General features: G+C 40.6%; 1 protein-coding gene across 1 annotated transcript in view; it reads left to right on the top strand.

The window, feature by feature from the left end:
• Positions 1–21,302, top strand: part of bean1 (brain expressed, associated with NEDD4, 1) — a 64,589-nt gene that overhangs the window by 11,276 nt on the left and 32,011 nt on the right. Inside the window, exon 2 of the mRNA XM_024298004.2 lies at positions 12,337–12,442. Coding sequence (XP_024153772.1) covers positions 12,418–12,442 — 25 coding nt within the window. The 5' untranslated portion in view covers positions 12,337–12,417. The remainder of the gene's footprint in view (positions 1–12,336; positions 12,443–21,302) is intronic.

Here is a 21,302-nt window from a genome sequence, read left to right on the forward strand (position 1 = left end):
GAATTGGTGAAATAACTGAGCGATGGACAAACATTATTGAAACCTGTCTGGCCATTTTAGAAGAAGGGATTTCTCAAAAGTCTCATCACTGAAAAAAAAAAAAATTAAATTTTTGTCTATTTAGTAAAGACACCAAATATGAGTTATTTTTGTGAACTATTTTCATGCTTGTAATCATATTTGTTACATTACAAAGCTAAGCCTATTCTGTATTTCTCCTTAATTTTACCATATTTTTCATATTGTTTGGAAGTTTGGGGTAATTCTTATGAGACAAACCTAGAACCTTTAATAATTTTGCAAAAAAAAAAAAAAAATCATTACGAACAATGAATTTGACTTCCTACAATGAACACACCTCTGATCTATGTTTTAAGTCAAGAATAGTCAAATTTAAAGATTTATGTTCTCTGCAGACACTGCTGGTAATGCTGAGGTTCCGCCTTTCGCACCTTGAGGGTGCCGCCCATTTCATGATGTCATCCTAGAGCCGTTTCCGTCAGCGTAACACCCACAAAATGAAAACAACTAATTTTTTGTTTGGGACAGACAGAATGGTGATGGCTGAGGGGTTCATTTTGTGGTGAAATTCAGTCAAAAAATGCAGACAACAGCAGATGAACATTTGATGATTTATTGAGATGATGAAATATTGCTCGGATTAGAACTGTGAATGTTTCTTTTCTCTTTGAAGCATCATAAATCTCTGAATCAAAGATCCTTTTTTCACGCACACCTTTCTGCCTTTACACAATAGACCCCGTTCAACCCAGTTCTCCTAATTTGTCACCCCCTTTCTCCACCACAAAGTAGTCTTCTCCCTGTCTCTTCCAGGAAATAGTCTGTGTCGCTGCATTTTCGGTATTCGGAAGCAAAACGGTTGCATCGCTCTCCCGCATGAGCGAACCAGACCTCTCTTCCGCTAAAGCATTTTCCGGTCTTCGGATGTTAACAACAATAATAACCTCGAAGGATGTTAATATAGCACTTAAAATGTTTATCATAGTGAAAACATTCACTGTTTTTTGAAAAAACGAAAGGAAAAAGACACGTTAAGGGTCAGGACCTTACGATCTTGCAGTGACTACAAACGGAGTACAAATGTTTTCTTCTTCTGCTGTTTTACATGACGGCAGTTTACTCCCTAAGTTAAGAGGATACAGCGCCACTTCAAAACAATTTATTATCTCCGGTGATCCAAACACGTTATTAACGGTAACTCTGTGGCTTTTTTTAAACTGTAATCCAGTCAGGAGAAGCTCTCGGTTGTTGAAAAAAACATAAATTCTTGTGATCAAGGAGTTTTACTGTTTGGAAATAACTCCAAGGTATAGTGGGTGAAGAGCGGAAGTGACGTGTGATTCGCGCATGCGGGGTGAGCGGTGCAACCATTTTGCTTCCGCATACCGAAAATGCAGCCACAGTCTGCTCCATTTCTCCTGCGTCTTCCCACTTTCCCTGTCTGCTTGTGCCATTCTCTGATACGTTCAGGATCCATCCCAACATGTCTTGTAGATCCTCACCACAAGTTTCTTCATGAAGTTTAACCGCTAAATCGGAAGAGCGCTAAACTGGCTCACATCACAGACAGCATTTGCACCACTGTGCACGAGCCGGGGGTGGGGGCTCGCGAAGCTAGCTGATCACGGTAGCTATGTGGAGAAAGTGAATGTGTTTGCCTTGGTGGGGGGGGCAGACTCTTCCTGGAGGGGGCAGTTCTCAACTTGTGATCTAAGCATGCAAGGACCTGCTTATTTTCTTAGGTATGGGAGGGGCTGCTTCTGAGAGAGCAGGTTTTAGAGCAGGGGTCACCGACCTTTCTGACATTGAGAGCTACTTCATGGTACTGAGTCATACGAAAGTTTACCAGTTTGAAATAACAAATTTTGCTTGGTTATAGTTTGCTATACATTATTATTAATGAATAATGATACTCCTCATTGTAAAGACACTGATTTATCACCATAATCATCAACAATGACAACAAGCTAGGAAACAGATAACAATATTCACTTTATTAATCTCAGTAATTGTTACATTTTCAGATGATCATTTATATTTTATGGGGAAAATGTCCCATTTTCACTATGTTGTTTCATGTGTATCAATTATGTAATGTTAAAGAAAAACCATCTGACACATTTTTAAACAGATATTGTCACATTTTGAACTAATAACTAAATCTGCAGCATTTTTAACTAAATTAATGATCTTTAAACTGGAGTAGGTCAGAGGTCACCTAAAATTATCTAAAGTTCATGTATCATGAACTTATTTTGAAGACATTTTAATTTTTAAATCTATGTAAATGCAAATGTAATAAAAAAAAAATAGCTACAGAATTAAATTAAATTTTAGATGAAGCTCACAAGTGAGTCACGTCAATTTTAGAATTGACCAATGCCCATGCCATCTTTTATGGTATGGGCTCTTTAAAGGAATTCATATGAATCTCTGTCAAAAGTTATTATTATTTCATATTTAGAAATTTCTGTGTTAATATTTTTTTTTTCCCCAAAAACAATAGTTTGTTTAATTTAACATAACAGCAACAACAAGACAAATAAAAAAGCGTTTATTTTTTCTAAAGGAGGAAGTGGCTCCCTGTGGTCAGTGAGAAATCGACCCAAATGGTTCTCTAAGTATTGAAGGCTGTAAACCTCTGCTCTACATTATTTGTTTTATCAGGAAAAATGTTCCTCACATAACTGCAGGTGTGTAAAAATGTTACAAACGGATCTGCCGTGCCCCGCCCCCTGACCTTCGTAAAGTGAGGTCAGCTCTGTGACTCGGCCGTCACACTAACTGACCTCGCGGGTGTTCAGTGACGGCGTTTCCGCCCTGACCTCGGTTCCTGCCTGCTGGGCTGCAAACTGTGAGAATGCCGGCCAGGACTGACAGGCGGAATGGATGACGGGGCTTCATGGGCCAAATGGACTGTCAGAGGGAGCGAGGAGGAGATGGATGAGGGGAGGGAGAGAGGGACATTGAAAGCATTGGAAAGAGAGCGAATATCAGGAGGGGAAGATGAAGAAATGATGGAGTGCTGCTGGAGTTTTACAGGCGATACCTGATGCTCCCAGCTTCTCTTTCTCTAAGTGGTCCTGTCCATCACTTTCTCCTTCTCTCATCATCATTTCTTCATTTCTAATAAGGACAAAGCTCCAGCTGTGAGATCTGACTATAAAAATGGATTCAGTGTTAGTGCTGTTGTGAAATACCTACTATTAAAAGAGAAAGATCAATTTCTCCTCAAGTTTATACTGTATAAAATAATAAAAGTGATCAGCCTCAAAAGTCAAAGTCAAGCTGTGCCGAATGTCTGAGTAAAGTTTGTTTCCTGGCTGCTTAACGTCTGACTTCCTGCTCCGTTTGTTCATGTGAAGTTTTCACAAACGTTTCAGCTCCAGCCGACACTCTCCCAGGACATTTGCTCACAATTCGGAGATTGGCAGATTTCTCAGGCTGGCAGCCACAAGAAAACCAGCTCTTTATCACTTCCAACTCTGAGCTGCTTCGGCTTGTATGCTTACTAACTTTCATCCTATAAGTGATACTGTCAAAATGCATCAACACACGAGGAACGTCGTCTGTCTGTGACTTAAAACCAGGAGTGTCTGCTCCTGATGATAGTTATCCTCCCCGATTACCTTCTTCAGAATATCAGGATTTTTTCCCGTTGCTTCTGAGTCAGCTGATAACATTCTTCCATGCAGGGACATGGTGCAGAGGGGGGCAGTTACCCCCTTTCTTTCTCCTCTGCGCTCTGGAGGGGGCTTAGCTGTGCAGAGATACACCTCAGCATCTCAGCGCTTCCTTCAGACGCAAACATTTCATACAAGTGTCTCGAGTTGTCAAAGTTTTTGTAACGAACTCGAAAAGTCAAGTGACTATAGGGATGTAATGATTCAGTCGAGCCACCATTCGATTCACAGTTTTAAAGTCACAATTTCGATCTTTTACGATTTATTTTTCAACACAAGTAAAAAGGATTTTAAAGCCAAATGTGTTTTCTTTTTCGTCCCTTACATAAAAACTGTTCATTTTCCTAGGAACAGAAAAGGATTCAATACAAATAAACAATTATACATAATGCAGAGAAGGACGGCAGAGAGTTAAAGAGTTAATAAAAAAGGGCAATGTTGTTGAAAGGAGTCCGAGGTCAGTCGTGAAGCTGCGTTGTCACCCATGACTGACGTCACGGGAGATTGGTCAAAGTTCTTGTAAAGTTGCGATGAAAGTGTAACGTTGCAGTGTCAGGAACGAATCTCGGCTTTGCTTGAATTTACGTTAATAGTTGCGATAGCAACATTGCAAAATCCTGGAGGGACTGACTTATATGAAGCTTTTAAATCCAAAGGAGCTGCGAGAATTTCCCAGGAGGGGGGGTGCAGTTGAAGAGCACGCAGCCAGTCTGCTACGCACACAAACACACACAGGCGCACACTCACAGCTGTGTGCACACACTCACAGCGAGCCTGCATGAAGTAATGTCAGCTGCTCTGCATTTTTCTATATTTAGGCACAGTCCGTGACAAACCAATTTTTCTATTTTCTGCATCAATTAACATGTTGATGAGTTTGAATCGTTTTTCTACCGATTCACGTTACATCCTTACAAGTGACTGACAAAAAAGCTGCAAACACACGAGGAACACTGTGTGCAATTGGAGTGAATTCATTCAAATTAAATGACCCATGGAACTATTTTGTCAGAAGCACAAAATAGTTCATATTAACGAAGATGGTTTTGGCGGCTGAAGACTGAAGGCTCAGCTCTGACATCCACTGCTGTATAATAATGTAAAGGAAACATATTCAGTCAGCCCACTACCCCCCTTTGACAAGTCTGACCAAAACCTCCTTTACAGTTAGCTCAAATATATACATGTGGTAAGAAGACAAACTGCAACAATTTAGCAATTCAGGCAGTTGTCTACAGAAGCGAGGGAATCCCTGAAGGAGTGTTTTACAACCTCAGACTGGAGTGTGTTGGTGGGCTCTCATCGGGGCGGGCAGTGGGGTGCCTGACTGATTATCTGTGGGCGGCTGTGGCACAGCGGTAGGGCGGTCGACTCCTGATCGAAAGATTGCGGGTTTGATTCCCGCCATGTGTTGAAGTGTCCTTGGGAAATACACTGAAAACCACAATGCCTCTGGTGGAAGGCTGGTGGCAGTATTCAGCAGCAGAGTGTATGACTGTGTGTGTGTATGAGTGAATGTGTGTGTGATTGTAAAGTGCTTTGGGCCTTCGATGAAGGTAGAAAAGTCTCATACAAGTATACGCCATTTACCATCTAAAGTTCTGCGTTGTCATGGTGGTTCCTGTCAGGTCTGTAAAGTGCTCTCCCAACAACAAACCCTAAATCACCAAAGAGGTCAAGGCCGCCCTGAACAGGAAAAAGCGGGCATTCAGAATCAAGGAGAAACACCTGATGAAGGAGGCACAGAAAGAAGTTAAAACCATTCTAAAACAGTCCAAGAGAGAGTACAGCAAGAGGGTGGAAGGAAAGTCCCTTCACTCTGGGAAACCTGCTGGATCCCAGTCCCAAAAGAATAGTTGAGCAATTGACTCTAAAGACGTTTGGCCAGTCGCTCTTATTTCCCATGTAATAAAAACCCTTGATCGACTGGTCCTGCAGCTCATTCCACCACAGGTATGACGGACCCTCTCCAGTTTGCTTACAGCAACAGGGTGAGAGTGGAAGACGCTGTGTTGCACTCTCCTACATGGATGCAGGGAAGTGTTATATGTGAGGGTGCTTTTCTTTGACTTTTCCAGAGACTTTAACACAATTCAACCTCTTCTGCTCCAGGAGAAACTGACCTTCAGCTGGATTATAGACTACCTAACTGACAGATCACAGTAGGTTGGGGGCATGTGTGTCATTTGTGGTCACCAGCAGCACTGGCACTCCTCAGGGAGCCCTTCTCTCTCCCCTCCTCTTTACCCACTACGTATGACTTCCTGTACATCTCTGAGGAATGTCATCTGGGGGGATTTGGATGGGGCCTTCGTGTCCGTAAGATGACCACTCAAACTACGCTCTGATTGTCTAATTTCCTGGTTCTAATTTCCAGCCAGGCTGACCAGCACTAACGGCTCCTTTCTCAGGGTTTCGGGGGAAAAAAAGCATAAATTATGTCTTGTTTCATCTACTTAACCCTGCTGCTTTCACTATACGTATATGTGAATGAGCGTTTTTGACTGAGTGGTCTACAACCTTCATGCAGGTCACCTGTGTGTACCCGGTTCAGGTTATTGTTAGAGTCCGTATGCATCCATAAGGGCAGTTGTACATAAGACTTGTATGGACTGTTACAGTATTGTGAAGCAAAGTGGTGGAAGGGTAGTGATTGGGGCCTGTTTTCCACCCAAAGGATGGGAGACCGCAGTCAGGGTCAGGTGTATGTTTAGACTTTCCTTGGGTGTAGTGTTTCCTGCTCTGCATAAAGAAAAACTCATGAAAACGCTTCAGGAAGCCTTTTGGAATTTCCAGGCCTCTGCTGTGCCACACTAAGACATTTGTAATCTTCACTCTGCACATTCAAAGGCAGATATACTTAAAGCTTTCCATCTGTTGTCATGTGATCTTTGGAAGAGGGAAAGTGACCACGGAAACAACATAATCAGTCATAATCAGCTTACTAACCTTTGAAGTGTTGTCTAATTCCTCTGTTGAACAAAAATCTGAGACTGTTGTGTGAAGTGTAATTGCTCACCAAACACACCCACTGTTTTCTCCAAAATCAAGAAAACTACACAACTCATTCACATAGAGCAGGGGTCGGCAACCTTTAACAGTAAAAGAGCCATTTGGGCTCGTTTTCTACTGATCAAAACCTAGAAGGAGCCACATAGATTTACTTTAGCCTTTAAGAAATTTGGATTTACATTCATTGACTTCTTTTTTCTTTCTTTTTTTAATAAATATGAATTATGTCTATTTTTTTGCACGGACAGAAGCAAAAATATAAAAATTGACTAGCATCATTCAAAATTATTATTTTTTTTTTTTACATTTTTACACTTTACTTTAATAAAATCTTAGATGCCAAATTAGCCAAAAGCAAGCTCGATGCTTAATTACTATCTGAACTGCAAATTAGCCTAAAATTCCTCAGTAAACTAAATTAGTCAAAAACGTTAGCCTGTTGCTAAAATAGAAGTTAAACTCTAAATTAATTTTAAAAGTCCCAGTAAATAATAAATTAGCCAAAAACTTTAGCTTGTTGCTAAAATAGAAGCTAAACTCTAAATTTGCCTAAAAACCCCCAGTAGATAACAAATTAGTGAAAAATCTGAGCATATTGCTAAAATATTAGCTAGACTTCAAATTAGCATAAAAAACTCAGTAGATGCCGAATTAGCCAAAAAAGCTAGCTCGTTGCTAGATTACTAGCTGAAATCCAAAATAGCCTAAAATTCCTCAGTAAGCTAAATTAGTCAAAAGCGTTAGTCTGTTGCTGAAATAGAAGCTAAACTCCTAATTAATCTTAAAATGCTTTAAAGCATTCACACAATGCATGCTAATTAAGCAATCCTTACTTTAAAAAATTAATATTATTTTATTTTTTCTTCACCCAGAGAGCCACGGTGGAGAGGTAAACGAGCCGGAGACCCCTGACTTATGAAGCAGGATTCCTGAAGCAAACGACACATTTCCACAGTTCACTAATGCTAGCTGTACAGTGTTCCTTCATCTTTTGCAAGGGTTACTATGTGAAAATACTAGGTGAAATCCGTGAAGCAGAAATATAGATGTTTTGTGGCTGTGAACACCTCACTGCATACATTTATTATCAGATAGACATTAGCATTTTTACTCTTTTTCTCTCTTGTTTTTAACCCCTCAAAGTTCAAACCGTCATAGAAAAATTAGTCCAAAATTATAGAATGAAAACAAAAATCAGAATGAAGATTTATTTATGTAAATGTGGTAAACTGAAAACATTTTGTACGGGATTCATGAGACAGAGGAAACAGATTTACGGGGTCAACAGCCAATCAGGATGCAGAACACTGCGCTGTTTAAAAGTAAGCATGCAAAAGTCCACAGAAAAAAAATCTGTGAAACAGCAGCTTAAAAAACTTTCCTGGAGTTTTGTGATTGTGTACCTTTGTAATCAATATCAAAATTCTACACAAATTCAGACCCTAATTCTCTTGTGCCTAACTATTTATGAACTTCTTTGATCATGTTCTCTAACAAAAAGTACTCTGACATATTTCTAGTATTTGAAGTTTTGTTAATACACCGGGCGGTGGGGGATGGGGGCATGAGTCCTCCGTTTCCTTCCTTCAAAGTGTAAACTTGACACTAATTCTGTGAGTTCTCTCCTCTTCAGTGACGAACAAATGCTCCATTGTACAAAAGCTGGGGTGACAACAGCCTTTTGCGTGTGTGCATGTGTGTGTTTGTGAAGCAGACAGTGTGTTTTCTCTAAAATGCTTTTGTTTCAGGACAGCTAGATGTGTAGGTTTTAGAACTATGATATTGATAAAGGGTCTGACCTAGCTTTAAATGAGAGTAAACCCCATTTCTGGAGCTTTTAGGGTTCCAAAGAAGCAAACCGAGAGCCACCATCCACGAATGGGAAGAGCAGGAAAAGCAGAGAACCTTCTGGTAATTGCAAACCAATCAAATTAATTGACCCATTAACACACAAGGATTCCTCCAGAAGGTTTCAAAAGAAGCGTAACATCATGTGTAAGAACTGCAGACCTCACTTGATTAAGTTAAAGTCAGAGTTCAATAACAGGTAAGAGATTGAACAAAAATGGATGACTTAAAAGCTTTAGTCACATGCACCCTTACAAGGGTTGACCTCTACGGGACTGTGGGTTTTTGGGATGTAGAAAGGAGCGGCAGCATCTCAAGGGAAGCTGAGGTGTGTCTTCACTTGAGGGTCAAACTGACACCTCAAGGAACTAGATCATTTTCTGCTGTATCTTAGTTTAAGTCCTCCCCTGCATCTCTCCCTTTTGGTGTGCCACAAGACTTTGTTTTGGGACCTCTATTGTTCATGCTATATCTGCTGCCTTTGCAGCCTATTTTAAGTTTGTTTAATGATATTTCTTAGCATTTTTATGCTGATGATATTCAGCTTTATCTGTGTTTTAAACCTCAGGATGTTTACGCAGGTGTCAGGATTCGGTCAAGAGTTGGATGAATAATAACTCACTCCAACTAAATGAAGCTAAACCTGAAATCAAACGTATAAGTGTTGTGTGATAAATGTATCATGAAAGGTGAACACACCTATGACACACGGGTGAGGCTGTCGTACAGTGCGACACTGGGATGTTGTGACACTCTAGTTGTTAGTAGAGTCTCAGTGGTGGATACGGGCTGTTTGCAGGTGAAAAATGAGCCAACCTGTGCGGGACACGCAGGTGACCAGCACAAAATACTCAAATCCTACCCCGTTTGACGAGCCAGCAAAGCAATAATATTCATGTAGATTTTTATCTATGGGTATGCTGCGGGTGATAGTTTGTGGCAAACACTTATTTAATATAAAGTAAGGCTGACGTAAGTTGTGTCCAGGAGCCCATTAGTGCTGTTGCATGCAGCCTTACTGTTAAAATTAGGAAAAATATTAGACATTTAGAGCGTAATTTGTCTGAGCATCCTACAGGTACTTACATATGACAAACACACCCTGTACATGCAGCATTTGCACACGGTTAATAAAGACTGGAGAAAGAAAGGAGGAACATTGTTTGACATGTCATCAAGAGTCAAACTGTCATGGCATTTCAGGCAAAGAACATCAGAACAACAGTTTTACATGCTGGCAGTATGGTAGTGTGGTGATGGGAGATTGCTTTGAAAAAGTAATCTAATTGTAAACAAACTCAAGTTCAGATGGATTCCACTGCAGAACAGTGATCTAAGCATAATACACCAAAAATAGACCTTTACTAATTTTGTTCAGAAACATGGAAGTGTTTACTCAACAACCTGTAAGCCACAACACTTTTTAAAAATGTATTTAACCTTTAATTTATAAGAAGGATCAGTTGAGAATAAATGATCAAGCCAGAGGGCCCAGCAAGGGTAGAAGACAATTTCACTGGTTTCAATTCATTTTCAAATGCATTTATCTTGACCTTCCTATTTTTTAAACAGGGCCTCGTTCCTTTGAGTTCACAACATAACTTACAACATAATAACTAGGTATTCTTCTTTGTTCTGAGACATAAAAAACAATCCAGGAAAAGGACTTTTTGTGTTAAAACTCCCGACGACTGGAACAACCTTCCTTTATCTATACATTCCAGTTCATCTTTGTCATTGTTTAAGAAAATACTTTTGATTCATCTCAAACATGTGTTTGTTTTGAAATTCAGAATATTTAGTCAACCTCCTGTTGTCTCTACTTTAGCTTTCATTAAATGTCTGTGGTTTGTGTTTTTCAGTTCAGTTTTGAATCTTTTTTTTTTTCAGATGTGTTTATTTAAACTTTCTGAAATGTCATGCTGGGTCGGGGTGAATATTTAGAGCCTGTTCTTCTATGTGTGTGAGTGTGTTTGTTATGTGTATTTAATCTTTGTACTATTTTGTTTGGTTCCTACTCCTTCATTTATGATTATTATTTCTTGAAGTGGAGGACCCCCCTTGAATATTAGATGTACCATCTCTAAGGATCAATCTTCCCACTCTAGTTTAAATGTGTACATAAATAAAAATAAATAAATAAAAATAAAATGAGAGAAAAAAAACAGCTTTTCTGTCACCAACACACATTACCATTTGCAATCTGTTTGCATTAAGTCTAGTAGATGTTTTCATGTCAGCTTTAGACCAAATAAATCCCTTTTGCTGTCCAGGTAACTGTACTGTAGCGCACCACTCACTGTATATGAGAACTGGACTGAGTGACCCTTCACATTCCAAACAGGAAGTACATGCGTGCTCCAAAAACCAAACCCCATAGACTTCTTTCGGGAAATAAACAGCTGTTACTCGGTCATTCTGTTTTCTATATGTTCTTGCTAATCAAAAATGTTTTTTTTAGATATTCTTTCTTTAGTGTCAGTTATTCAAGATATAAAATGGCCGATTCTTAGCAGCTGCTGGCCCCCACATCGAGTGTTTGTAACATTTGATTCCCAGTTCCTTTAAGTTGTTGGGTTGTGGACTTCCAACAAGCTCACTCCTGATTGATAGGGTCAGTTGAACTAAAAATCTTTACTCAGACCGACTTGGACGTATCACTGTTTACTGACTTAGTCTGGCTCAAACACACGACTGAATTAACCTAATTTGGTTGGAAACAAAATAAATCTATTTTCTATGTGTGACATCACACTCACTCAGACCAGTTCTTATACTGTATCCAGTCAATGACATAGATCAGGGGTGTCCAAATCTAGGCCTCGAGGGCCGATCTCCTCCTAGTTTTCCAGAAACCTTATCTGCCTTATCTGCTGCTGATTACCTGGATCAGGTGTGTTGGGTCAGTAAGGAGCTTCAGTGGCTGGTTGGTCGGAAAACATGTAGGACACCGGCTCTCGAGGCCTGGATTTGGACACGCCTGGCATAGACTGACCAGCCAGGAATGGCTGGAGAGCAATGGAATGAGAGAAATTACAGCAACCAAACTAACTGTGTCTTGGACTCAGATGACTTATATGAGTAAATAATGAATTCCGTATTTAGAGTTTTCCTTTAAATGAAGATCCAGTCCCTAAGCTTAGAACTAAGATACTTCACAGATGTGAAAAGTGTTAACTGATAGTTATCACATAACATTGAATATTCTAAGTGGCACATGCTGTTCTGGAGTCAAACTGATTTTCCTCTCAATAGATCAGATTCCTTTTTCAAACCTGATGTCTGCATTTACTCTGGTTATCTCTGTGACTAATGTGTTGAAAAAAACCCTAGGAACTTGAAAATGCCTTCCTCCTCCTCCGTGTGACCTCCAGAGACTGAACAGCATCTTACGTTTGATTGTGACGTTTTTTTTAAGCAGGTTTTAATGGTAATTGTGTGTTTGTGTGACCTGTGTGTGCGTATTGATTGGAACATTTCCACCCTGTGGTCATGTTCTGGAAAGAGCAATTGAGCACATATACAACACACACCTAGACGCAGACAGAACCAGCGACACACACACACAGACACACTGCCTGGGGCTTTATAAACAGCCGGGCTGGGAGGTTGTGACACGCACATCAGTCTCCCCACTCCCCCGTCTTCTCTGTGGAACAACAGCTTCTTCCACTTTTTCTTGCATTTGTTTCTGTCATTCGTCAGCCAGCCGCCCGCTGGTTGTGGTTCTTTAGGAAGGTTTCTTCTCACTGGTGCCTCCGTGTCTCTGCAGCTCTGTGGCGTAAAGAGCAGTTCGAGTTGGCTTCCTGCCCGTTGAGATGCAGCAATAGGAACCACAGCGAAAGGGGGGTTCATGCTGATGAAATTGATCTGCTCAGGTAAGACCCGAGTCCTCTTCTGTTCTGACCTCTTAGACTGTCTTTATCCTGAACGTGTGGACAGTGAAGGTGCCAACGTCGGCATATGACATTGATTGTTATCACGTTATTTCGAATATATTTGTCTCTCAAAGATTGGGAACAAAAAGTGTTTTTTTTCCTGGTACCATAACTTTCAAACGAAAACACACAGCTTACTTTTTTATAGGTTAGCTATAGTCTTTCTAGAGTTAAATTGGAACTCTAGTTCCACAATCAACTAGAATATTCCGACGTTTTGCCATACAAATCATTTTTAATCCTGGGATTAATTTGTGTGTTTTGTCAGGATAATCAGCTTTTGTGGAGATCCGTGTGTAATTGTAACTGGACAAGACCTTTTCAACGTAAATTTACAGATGCTAATCTTCTCATTAAAAGATAAATCACTATGTTATGCAACAGTTCCTGACCACACCACAGAACAGATGGACTGATGCTCGTTTTTTTTTCTTTTTTTTTGCCCTTCAACTTCATTTTCTGCACCCCCTCCTTTCCTTTTTTCACTCTTGTGAATCACTTGGACTTCTGTGCTATCTGACTTTCTGTCACCTTGACACCTCCTTTATATCTGCTTCTCTTTCTTCCTCCTTTCTCCTCTGATCTATTATTCACATCCCTTTCTGGCTCCTAATCTCCCCCCCTCGCCAACACTTGAAATCTCTCCTTTACCTTCAGGGCATTTAGACGTTCGCCAACAGTTTCCTTTTCAGGAAGAGGAATTGAATAAAAGAATAGAGTGAGGGGACTGATAAAAATCGGGGGCTGCTTGGATGTGTTGAGGTGTTTCTTCATGCTCTGCATGGAGCGGTTTGACATTTCACACAGCTCTGCGGAGGCTCCGGAGCACATCTGTGAGTGACTGAGGTGGCAGATCTGAGGTGAATTTGTGAAAAAAAAAAAACGTGTGACCACTATCTCGCTATTGAATTATTGATTTTACATCAAGTCATTTTCTTTAGTTAAATTAGTGTCGAGGTCAGTTAGCATAAAACTTTTACATTTAAAGAACAGCAATCACTGTGTCGCACGTGCTGTGTTTGTGTGATCAGTAAATGTGATATTTGATATTATATCATAAAGGAGGAGCATTTCAACAAGAAACTCTAAAACTTTGGAAAAAAGCGGACTCAGTGGCCCTGTGGTGGAATGTCCACCCTGAGACTGGAGGGTTGTGAGTTCAAATCCAGAGATACTAAAGACTTTTAAATTGGGACCCAGTGCCTCCCTGCTTGACATTCACCATTAAGGTGTTGGATTGGGGGGTTAAACCAACAATTGGTTCCTGAGCGCAGCTGTGTCTGCAGCTCACCCCTCCCCCAGAAGATGGATCAAATGCAGAGAACAAATTTCACACTTCTAGGTGACAACTTCAACTTTATTTTTATTTACTTTAAAAGAAATGAACACATTTTCTAATGTCTATAGTAATATGAACTGTAGTAGAAAAATACAGTGCGAAACAGACCCTCGTCCTTTATTCCTGCTAGAATTAGCCCTATAATATGTGTAAGTCTCTGATATTTCCGTGTTTTTACTTGTTGGTATAGTGGTGCTTTCATAAATCAACAAAACATCACAGTAATGCTACACACACCAGGCCTGTCACACACAATCTTGAATGTCCATTTAGCCCAAGCTACATTTTGGGGTCTTGTTTACGAGTGAGGGAAGATCAGAGCGAGAGATCAACAGACGGATTGGAACAGTGTCCGCCGTTATATGGTCGCTGTACCGGTTCGTTGTGGTGAAGACAGAGCTGAGCCAGAAAGCAAAGTTCTCAAATTACCGGTCAGTCCCTGTTCCAGTACTCACCTATGGTCATGAGCTCTGGGTCATAATCAAAAGAACGAGATCCCGACTACAAGCGGCTGAAATGAGCTTCCTCTATTGGTGGTTGGGTGCTCCCCTAGAGAAGCTCAGTCACCTGGAGAGAGCTCGGAGTAGAGCCACTTCTCCTACATATCCAGAAGAGCTAGTTGAGGTGGGTCGGGGATCTGGACCGGATGCCTCCTGGATGCCTCCCTGGGCAACAGTTCCCAAGATGTCATGTAGTGACATATGGTTAAGGAACCCTTTGTGTTAAAACTTGACTTTTTGGGTATACCCAACTCGTTATTTTTTTACATGCTCAAGTTAAATCAGGGCTCCCCAACTTCCGAACCTATAGTACCAAGACGCGGATCGTGCCGGTACCCTAATCTGGCACCGGACACTCAATGGTACTGGACATGGAGTGTTTCCTGAGAAGAACCAGGAAACACTGAAGAGACTACGTCTATTGGCAGGCCTGGTAATGTCTCAGAGTCCCCCAAAGGAGATGGAGGAAGTGGCCCGGGAGAGGGAAGTCTGGGCTTTGCTTAGATTGGGGATGAAGAAGATGGATGGATTAAAGGTTGGAACTTCCCTGAAGAGACCTCACCCATACGTTTCTACCAGATCTGAGTTAATGACAAAGTTCAACATGCTTTAACATGCTGTTCAGTAGTTACACGTTTCGTATGTAGATCCTGAACATGATTATAGAAAGTTGCGTAGCGACATGCAATCGTGAGAAATTTGACAGCTGAAGCCCAAGACGTGCATTTATTCTTCATTGAAAGTGGTCTCTTGAACGTGCGGTGTAAACAGCTTTAGAGTTAAATCTGCTGCTGTGAACCTGTCCCACACAGCTCTTTGCAACATATTACATACATCACATCACATCTTTACAAATAGTACAACTTATTTTTTTATTACGCTGTTTCGTTTGTTTTGTAATTCAAGTTTTTAAAAATTTAAAAGAAACAAATCCAAACAAAACAACATCGTCCAAATATTGCAATTTTGTGAGAATTTTTACCAGCAACCAGACTGAATTTCTGGATAAACTTCAATTATATTTTGAGCAACATGTTGAGACACGCAGAGAAGAGGCATCATTTTCTAATCTACTTCTAGGTTTACAACATAATTAGGTGGCTGCTGCGGTCTCTTAAGTGGTAATAGGGTGCTCTGTGGTTGCAGCAAAGTTGCTGGATGAGTGTTATGTAATGTTGATTGCTGCAGTGCTCATCCTAACAGTTTATGTCTTCAATTTGTTTGCAATCATCTCAGCGGTTGTGTTGCCAGTCAGCTAATTCCCAACTTCCCCACTGATTATGCTCTTTGATTGCTACTTGAAGAAAACTGAAGCTAAAGACAGTTTGCTGGCTAAAACAATGCTGTTGGAAAAATAAATGGAACAACCTTGACTTTAAAGACAGTTTTCCATTGTGCAGACACATAGTCTGACTTTACCGTCTGTGATGGGACTGCAAATGTGAGGGGATATTATCAGTGTATGCTTTACAATGTATTTAAAAAAACGAAACACAAAGTCCTGGTTGAGACAGGACACTAAATTAACAAGACACATTTAAGATTTTGATACCAGATTCTGATTCTTTGTACGGTTATGCTAATTTGCTAGTATGTTCCTGGTCCGGCCCACATGAGATCAGTCATATTGAATGTGGCCCCCGAACCAAAATGAGTTTGACACCCTTGCTCTAGAACTTGTTTGCAACATGCTACACGTTAGCCACGTTAGCATATTCACATACCTGTAACTCCCAATCTCATTATTAATAATAATAAAAAAAAACTGATACTGCTAAAACAAACATTAACTGTGACTACGCTAACTAAGCAACACATAAGATAAAGCACAGTCCAACACTACTACACATTAGCCACGTTAGCTGGTTAGCGTATTCAGAATACCTGTGACTCCCTTCATAGTAACTCATGACAAAAACACAGTCCAACAATGCTATGTTAGCCGCAACTGAAGCGTTAGCGTATTCACAATACATAACTCACAACCTTGTTTGCAAGATGTAAAAAAAAGACTAATACTGCTAAAACAAACGTTACTGTGAGTTACTGTGACTTTGCTATCTTCCAACCTTGCTAGTAACAAGTAATACAAAAACACAGTTCTGTTGGGCTACAGGTCAGCCGTGTTAGCACATTCACATAATTCTTGTTTGCAACAGCACAACCAGGATTAATCCGTATAAAGTTTTTTTAGATTTCAAGGCACTTTGTTGTTGTTGTTTTTAATATTAAAGCTCTTGATTGTTCATTTAAAAAAGTTGTACTTTTTCAAGCAATTCAACACTTTTCAAATGTAATATATAATTTTGTCAATTCCATACTGTATCATTTTTCCTTTACCAAGATGGACGTAAAGCCTTTTTTAACTTAACAACAAGCTGAAGCTGCAGCTGGTGACTCAACCCCTCCCACAGACATCTGAAGATGGTAAATTCATTCAGTTGCAACTGCAGCCGGAGGGACAATCCCTTGTCTTTGAACTCTTTTTTTTTCCTAATTGTTATTTTTTTACCACCTACACCCAAACGTTTTCTTGTGAGGGCCACATAAATGTTTCTTTATCTGTTTAGGGGCCAAGGTCCGTTTGTAAGCTAACAGAAAAGTGTATCTATCAATGCCTAAACAAAAACCTTTATGGTTTTCCAGATTGCCGCAACTTGACAAATTTTGAATAATTCATTACTCTAATCTATACAGAAAAAATAAAACATTTTAAAAATGAAACAAGTGACTAGTCTATCCTCTACCGTCATAGTTCAGACTGCAGAAAGGTGAAATAACCCAGCCAGCAGGGCCAGATGGGCCCATATGGTTTGAAAGTGGGCAGAAAATGTGGGCCCTAATCGATTTTGTCGTCAGTTTCTGTGGTGACCCCACCTGTGTTTGCCCACATTGGCTTAAGTTGGGATTCAGTGAGTTAGCTTGCTATGCTATCCACCAGCCTGGTGAACAGCGTAGGGTGCTAGCGAGCTCCACTGTAGCATGCTAGGGACCTCCTCTGTAGCATGCTAGTGAGCTCTTCTGTAGCAAGTTAGCGAACTCCACTGTGGCATGCTAGCGAGCTCCACTGTAGCATGCTAGTGAACTCCACTGTAGCATGCTAGAAAGCTCCTCTGTAGCATGCTAGTGAGCTCTTCTGTAGCAAGTTAGCGAACTCCACTGTAGCATGCTAGCGAGCTCTTTGTAACATGCTAGTGACGTCCTCTGTAGCATGCTAGTGAGCTCCGCTGTAGCATGCTAGCGAGCTCCGCTGTAGCAAGCTAGTGAGGTCCACTGTAACATGCTAGAGACCTCGACTGTAGCATGCTAACAAGCTCCACTGTAGCATGGAAGCAAGTGTCTCTGTCCACCAGGCAGGTGGACAGCATATCGAGTCTACCTACTGAGTCCCACTTAAGTCAATGTGGGCAAACACAGGTCGGGTCACCACAGAAACTGCGGACAAACCCATTTGGGGCCCACATTCAAACCACATGGGACCCACTTAGCCCTGCTGGCTGGGAAAATGTCTTAATTGGTCAGATTGAGAAAAAAGAAATTACATTATTTGTCTCTGATAGTGTTTGGGGACCAAGTAGCGGCTGGGTGGCTCAGTGGGCTAGGTGAAGGGCTGAGACGCAGGAGCCCTGGGTTCAATTCCCAGGGTTGTCCACTGATCCCCACCCAGATTGGGTCCTTATGCAAGACCCTTGATGCTGCTGCCTAACTGGGTCCCTGTGCCCCTCAAGTACAGGGTTGTGTCAGGAAGGGCATCCGGCGTAAAAACTCTGCCAAATCACTGATGTGAAACAGTGGGTGCTGTTACGCTGCGGCGACCCCGAAAGGGATAAGCTGAAAGTGAAAGAAGGAGAGTGTTTGGGGGTCAAATGTGGAAGTGGGCCGGATTTGACCCGCAGGTCATAGTTTGGGGACCCCTGAGCTACACTAGTGACGTTTACCCTAAGTTGGAAACAGGCTATGTTTATTGAATATGTAAAAAAATAAAATCAACAAACTGAAATAATTCAGGATGAAAATGATCCTACTTTCTGTCAGTGTATCTAATAAAAATGTAAAATGATAGCATTTCCTTGTTGTATCTGGGGCCTCGTTTGTTTGACTGACCTGGCAATGGTGGGCATGAGATACCATGAGTAAACCACAAAAAGGTGAATAAAACGATGGCTCTGCTGTACAAAACAGCTACATGTTATTTGAATAACCAAAAGGTTATAATGATTATGATCACTTGAACATACATCACTTGGCAGCAGTTTTGTGTCTAAAGATTGTAACTTTTGTCTGTGTGTGCCAGTGTCACACATGTGACATCTCTGCTGAAGATAAAGGCTAAACATTATCTGCATATCCGAGCGGTGGCACGTGTGTGCATCAGATGAGGCAAGATCTGAAATGGAATCTCCTTCTGTTCCTCCTCGCTGCACACATCATCCATCCATCTATCAGCGCCGCACAATGCCTCGCCTCCCCAACGCTGACACATCAATCATCACATTCCCATGTTTTATGGAAATAGGGGAGGAAAACCGCATTTACTGGCATTTTACCCTTTATCCCTTCCTCCTATCTGTCTTTGACTGTCCATCCACCCACCATGCAATCTCATCACACAGTAGTCGTTTATTTAAATCTATTTAAATAGATATGAGCGGCGTGGAGGCAGATTTCACGGGCCGACGGGTCAGCAAATACCAAGGCTGTTCCACCTCACTAACCTTAGATCAGGGCCTGCTGACAATTAAAATCACAACACAGGTGAGCTAGTTTGACCCTGAGAGGGCAAAAACAGGTGATGAAAGAAAACGTCAAAGTCCAAGGCTTTGTCCATCTGTCCATCCATCATCTATTGATCCAGCTGAGAGGAATACGACCACTGACTCAAAGGAGACCGAAAGATTAAATGAAGAGAACGTGGAAGGGAAGTGAAGGATGTTTTCTGCTTTTGATCACAATATAACAGTTTGTCATGCTTGTTGTCTTGCCAAAACTTGCATAATGATAGTAGTTGGTGATCATTTTAAATAACAAGTAAATTCAAAAATAATGTCTTGTCTAAATTCATTTAAAGGTAAATTAGGGGGTTTTTTTTAAGCTAGAAATGTATTTCAAAACTAAATACACTCTAAAAAGACGCCATGCTCTGCAGCATCACGATCCATAAATGTTTTTGTTTGGATGTGTGTGTCCACAAACCTTAAGCTACATGGCAGGTTAAGCACTGGAGCTCTTTTGACGTGATGGAACACCACCTGCTTTTTCCCTTTTCTTCCTGCTGCTCCAACACCCTAATTCCCCCTACACTCCACTTCTGACAAAAGAGTGAGGGGAAAGGCTAAGGGGAGGTCTGCACAATCAAAGGCAGAGAAACAGAGACAAAGTGAGTGGAGGTTGAAGGAAGAAGAGGTCAGGGCTCTCATTCAAAGATGAGACATCTGTCTGAAATGGGTTTCCGTGATGCCATGATATGAGTACTTTGGCTTTTATTTATGTCACTGTTCCAGTGGTGCTGACTGGATTGGCTGTAATCTTCCTTCAGAGGCTGGATAGAAAAATAGATAGAGGCACTTTCTCTGCAGATTATCTCATAGATCTGTCAGAAACTGGAAGACTTTCCACTAATCAGACCGATGCTGCGTGCTTGAGAGTCATGGATTTCAAACAGACTGCAGGACGACTTGAAGACAGGCTGCCACAGATTTTGACATCATTCAGAAACCATTGGTAAAAAGACATTTTCTCTAAATCCTTGGTCTTTGCTAGTTCACTGAGGGTGCCGGGCTGGACACATAGCTGCCTGTCAAACTCCAAGTAGTTTTTCTTGATGATGACAGTCATCAACGTCATAAAGAAATACAGCTGGGTAACAATCTCTCCAAGAAAATGTCAATGGGTTTGTATGCTCAAAATATGACAATATCACTATAAAAGTTGCAGATATATTGGATTTTAATTTAGTTGTTTTCTGTTGTTGTTTTTGAGAATCTGTGCAAACAGTTTCTAAGTGTCTAAACGAGTCAATTTCTCGACTTTTTTCTGTCTGTTGCAAGATCTTGGTCATTCAGCTCAGTTATTGTCTTAAAGCGTTTTACAAGAACAATGTTTTTAGGGCTGGTTATTGCCAATTATTTCCAGAAACGATTTGATTCAAATCACCTGGAATGATTTGATTCCAACTTTTTTTCGATTCTTTTTATTTTCTCAATTCAATTCAATTTTGAGTTTACATGGTTTACACATTTAGAAACATTTGTTTAGAACTACATTAATAATCTAAATACATGTTTTGAAGATTTTCCCATTAATCTGATACAGTTCAAACACTGTGAAATTTAGATGTGAAATTATAATGAGATTGTTCATAGCTTACAGTGTTACAAGGTTTCTCAAACAGAGAAGCTCCAACAATTGTTTCAGTTTGGCCACTAGATGGCAATTTCCCTGTAGCATTACACCTTATTCCAGAAGAAGAAAGAGCAAAAAAATGATGCTTTAGACCACAAATGGTTACTTAAAAAATACTTCCATAAAAGGGTTTGGAAAATGTATGCCTGTGAGTTTATAAAGATGTTAATTTTGTCAGTAATATATGTTTAGGTCAACCGAATGTTAGGATTAGCCGTCCTATGGGTATCCCATTATACGTTAGCATCAAGCTAGCAGACTTTAGCTTGATCTCTACTTTTGTGGATTGATTATTAATCTATTAAGCTTGGATCAGTTCTGTAGCGTCCTCAGTAACCATCTTGCAGCAGGCCTCCACCATACCAAAGTACCAAGTAAAAGTGTTCAAAATTGTTCAACAAAATAAAAAGTTTGAAAATATGAACATATTGTAGGACTTCAATTAGTCTTTCTCTCGTTGCTTTGCCCCGCCCTCTTCATTCCTGAATCTTTAGTTGCGTGGTTTTGTTTACAAGCTTTGGTTTTGAAACAGAAATGTCCGGTAAATGGCAGTCTGAAT

Source organism: Oryzias melastigma, linkage group LG15 (genome assembly GCF_002922805.2).
Source record: "Oryzias melastigma strain HK-1 linkage group LG15, ASM292280v2, whole genome shotgun sequence".
Lineage (NCBI taxonomy): Eukaryota > Metazoa > Chordata > Actinopteri > Beloniformes > Adrianichthyidae > Oryzias > Oryzias melastigma.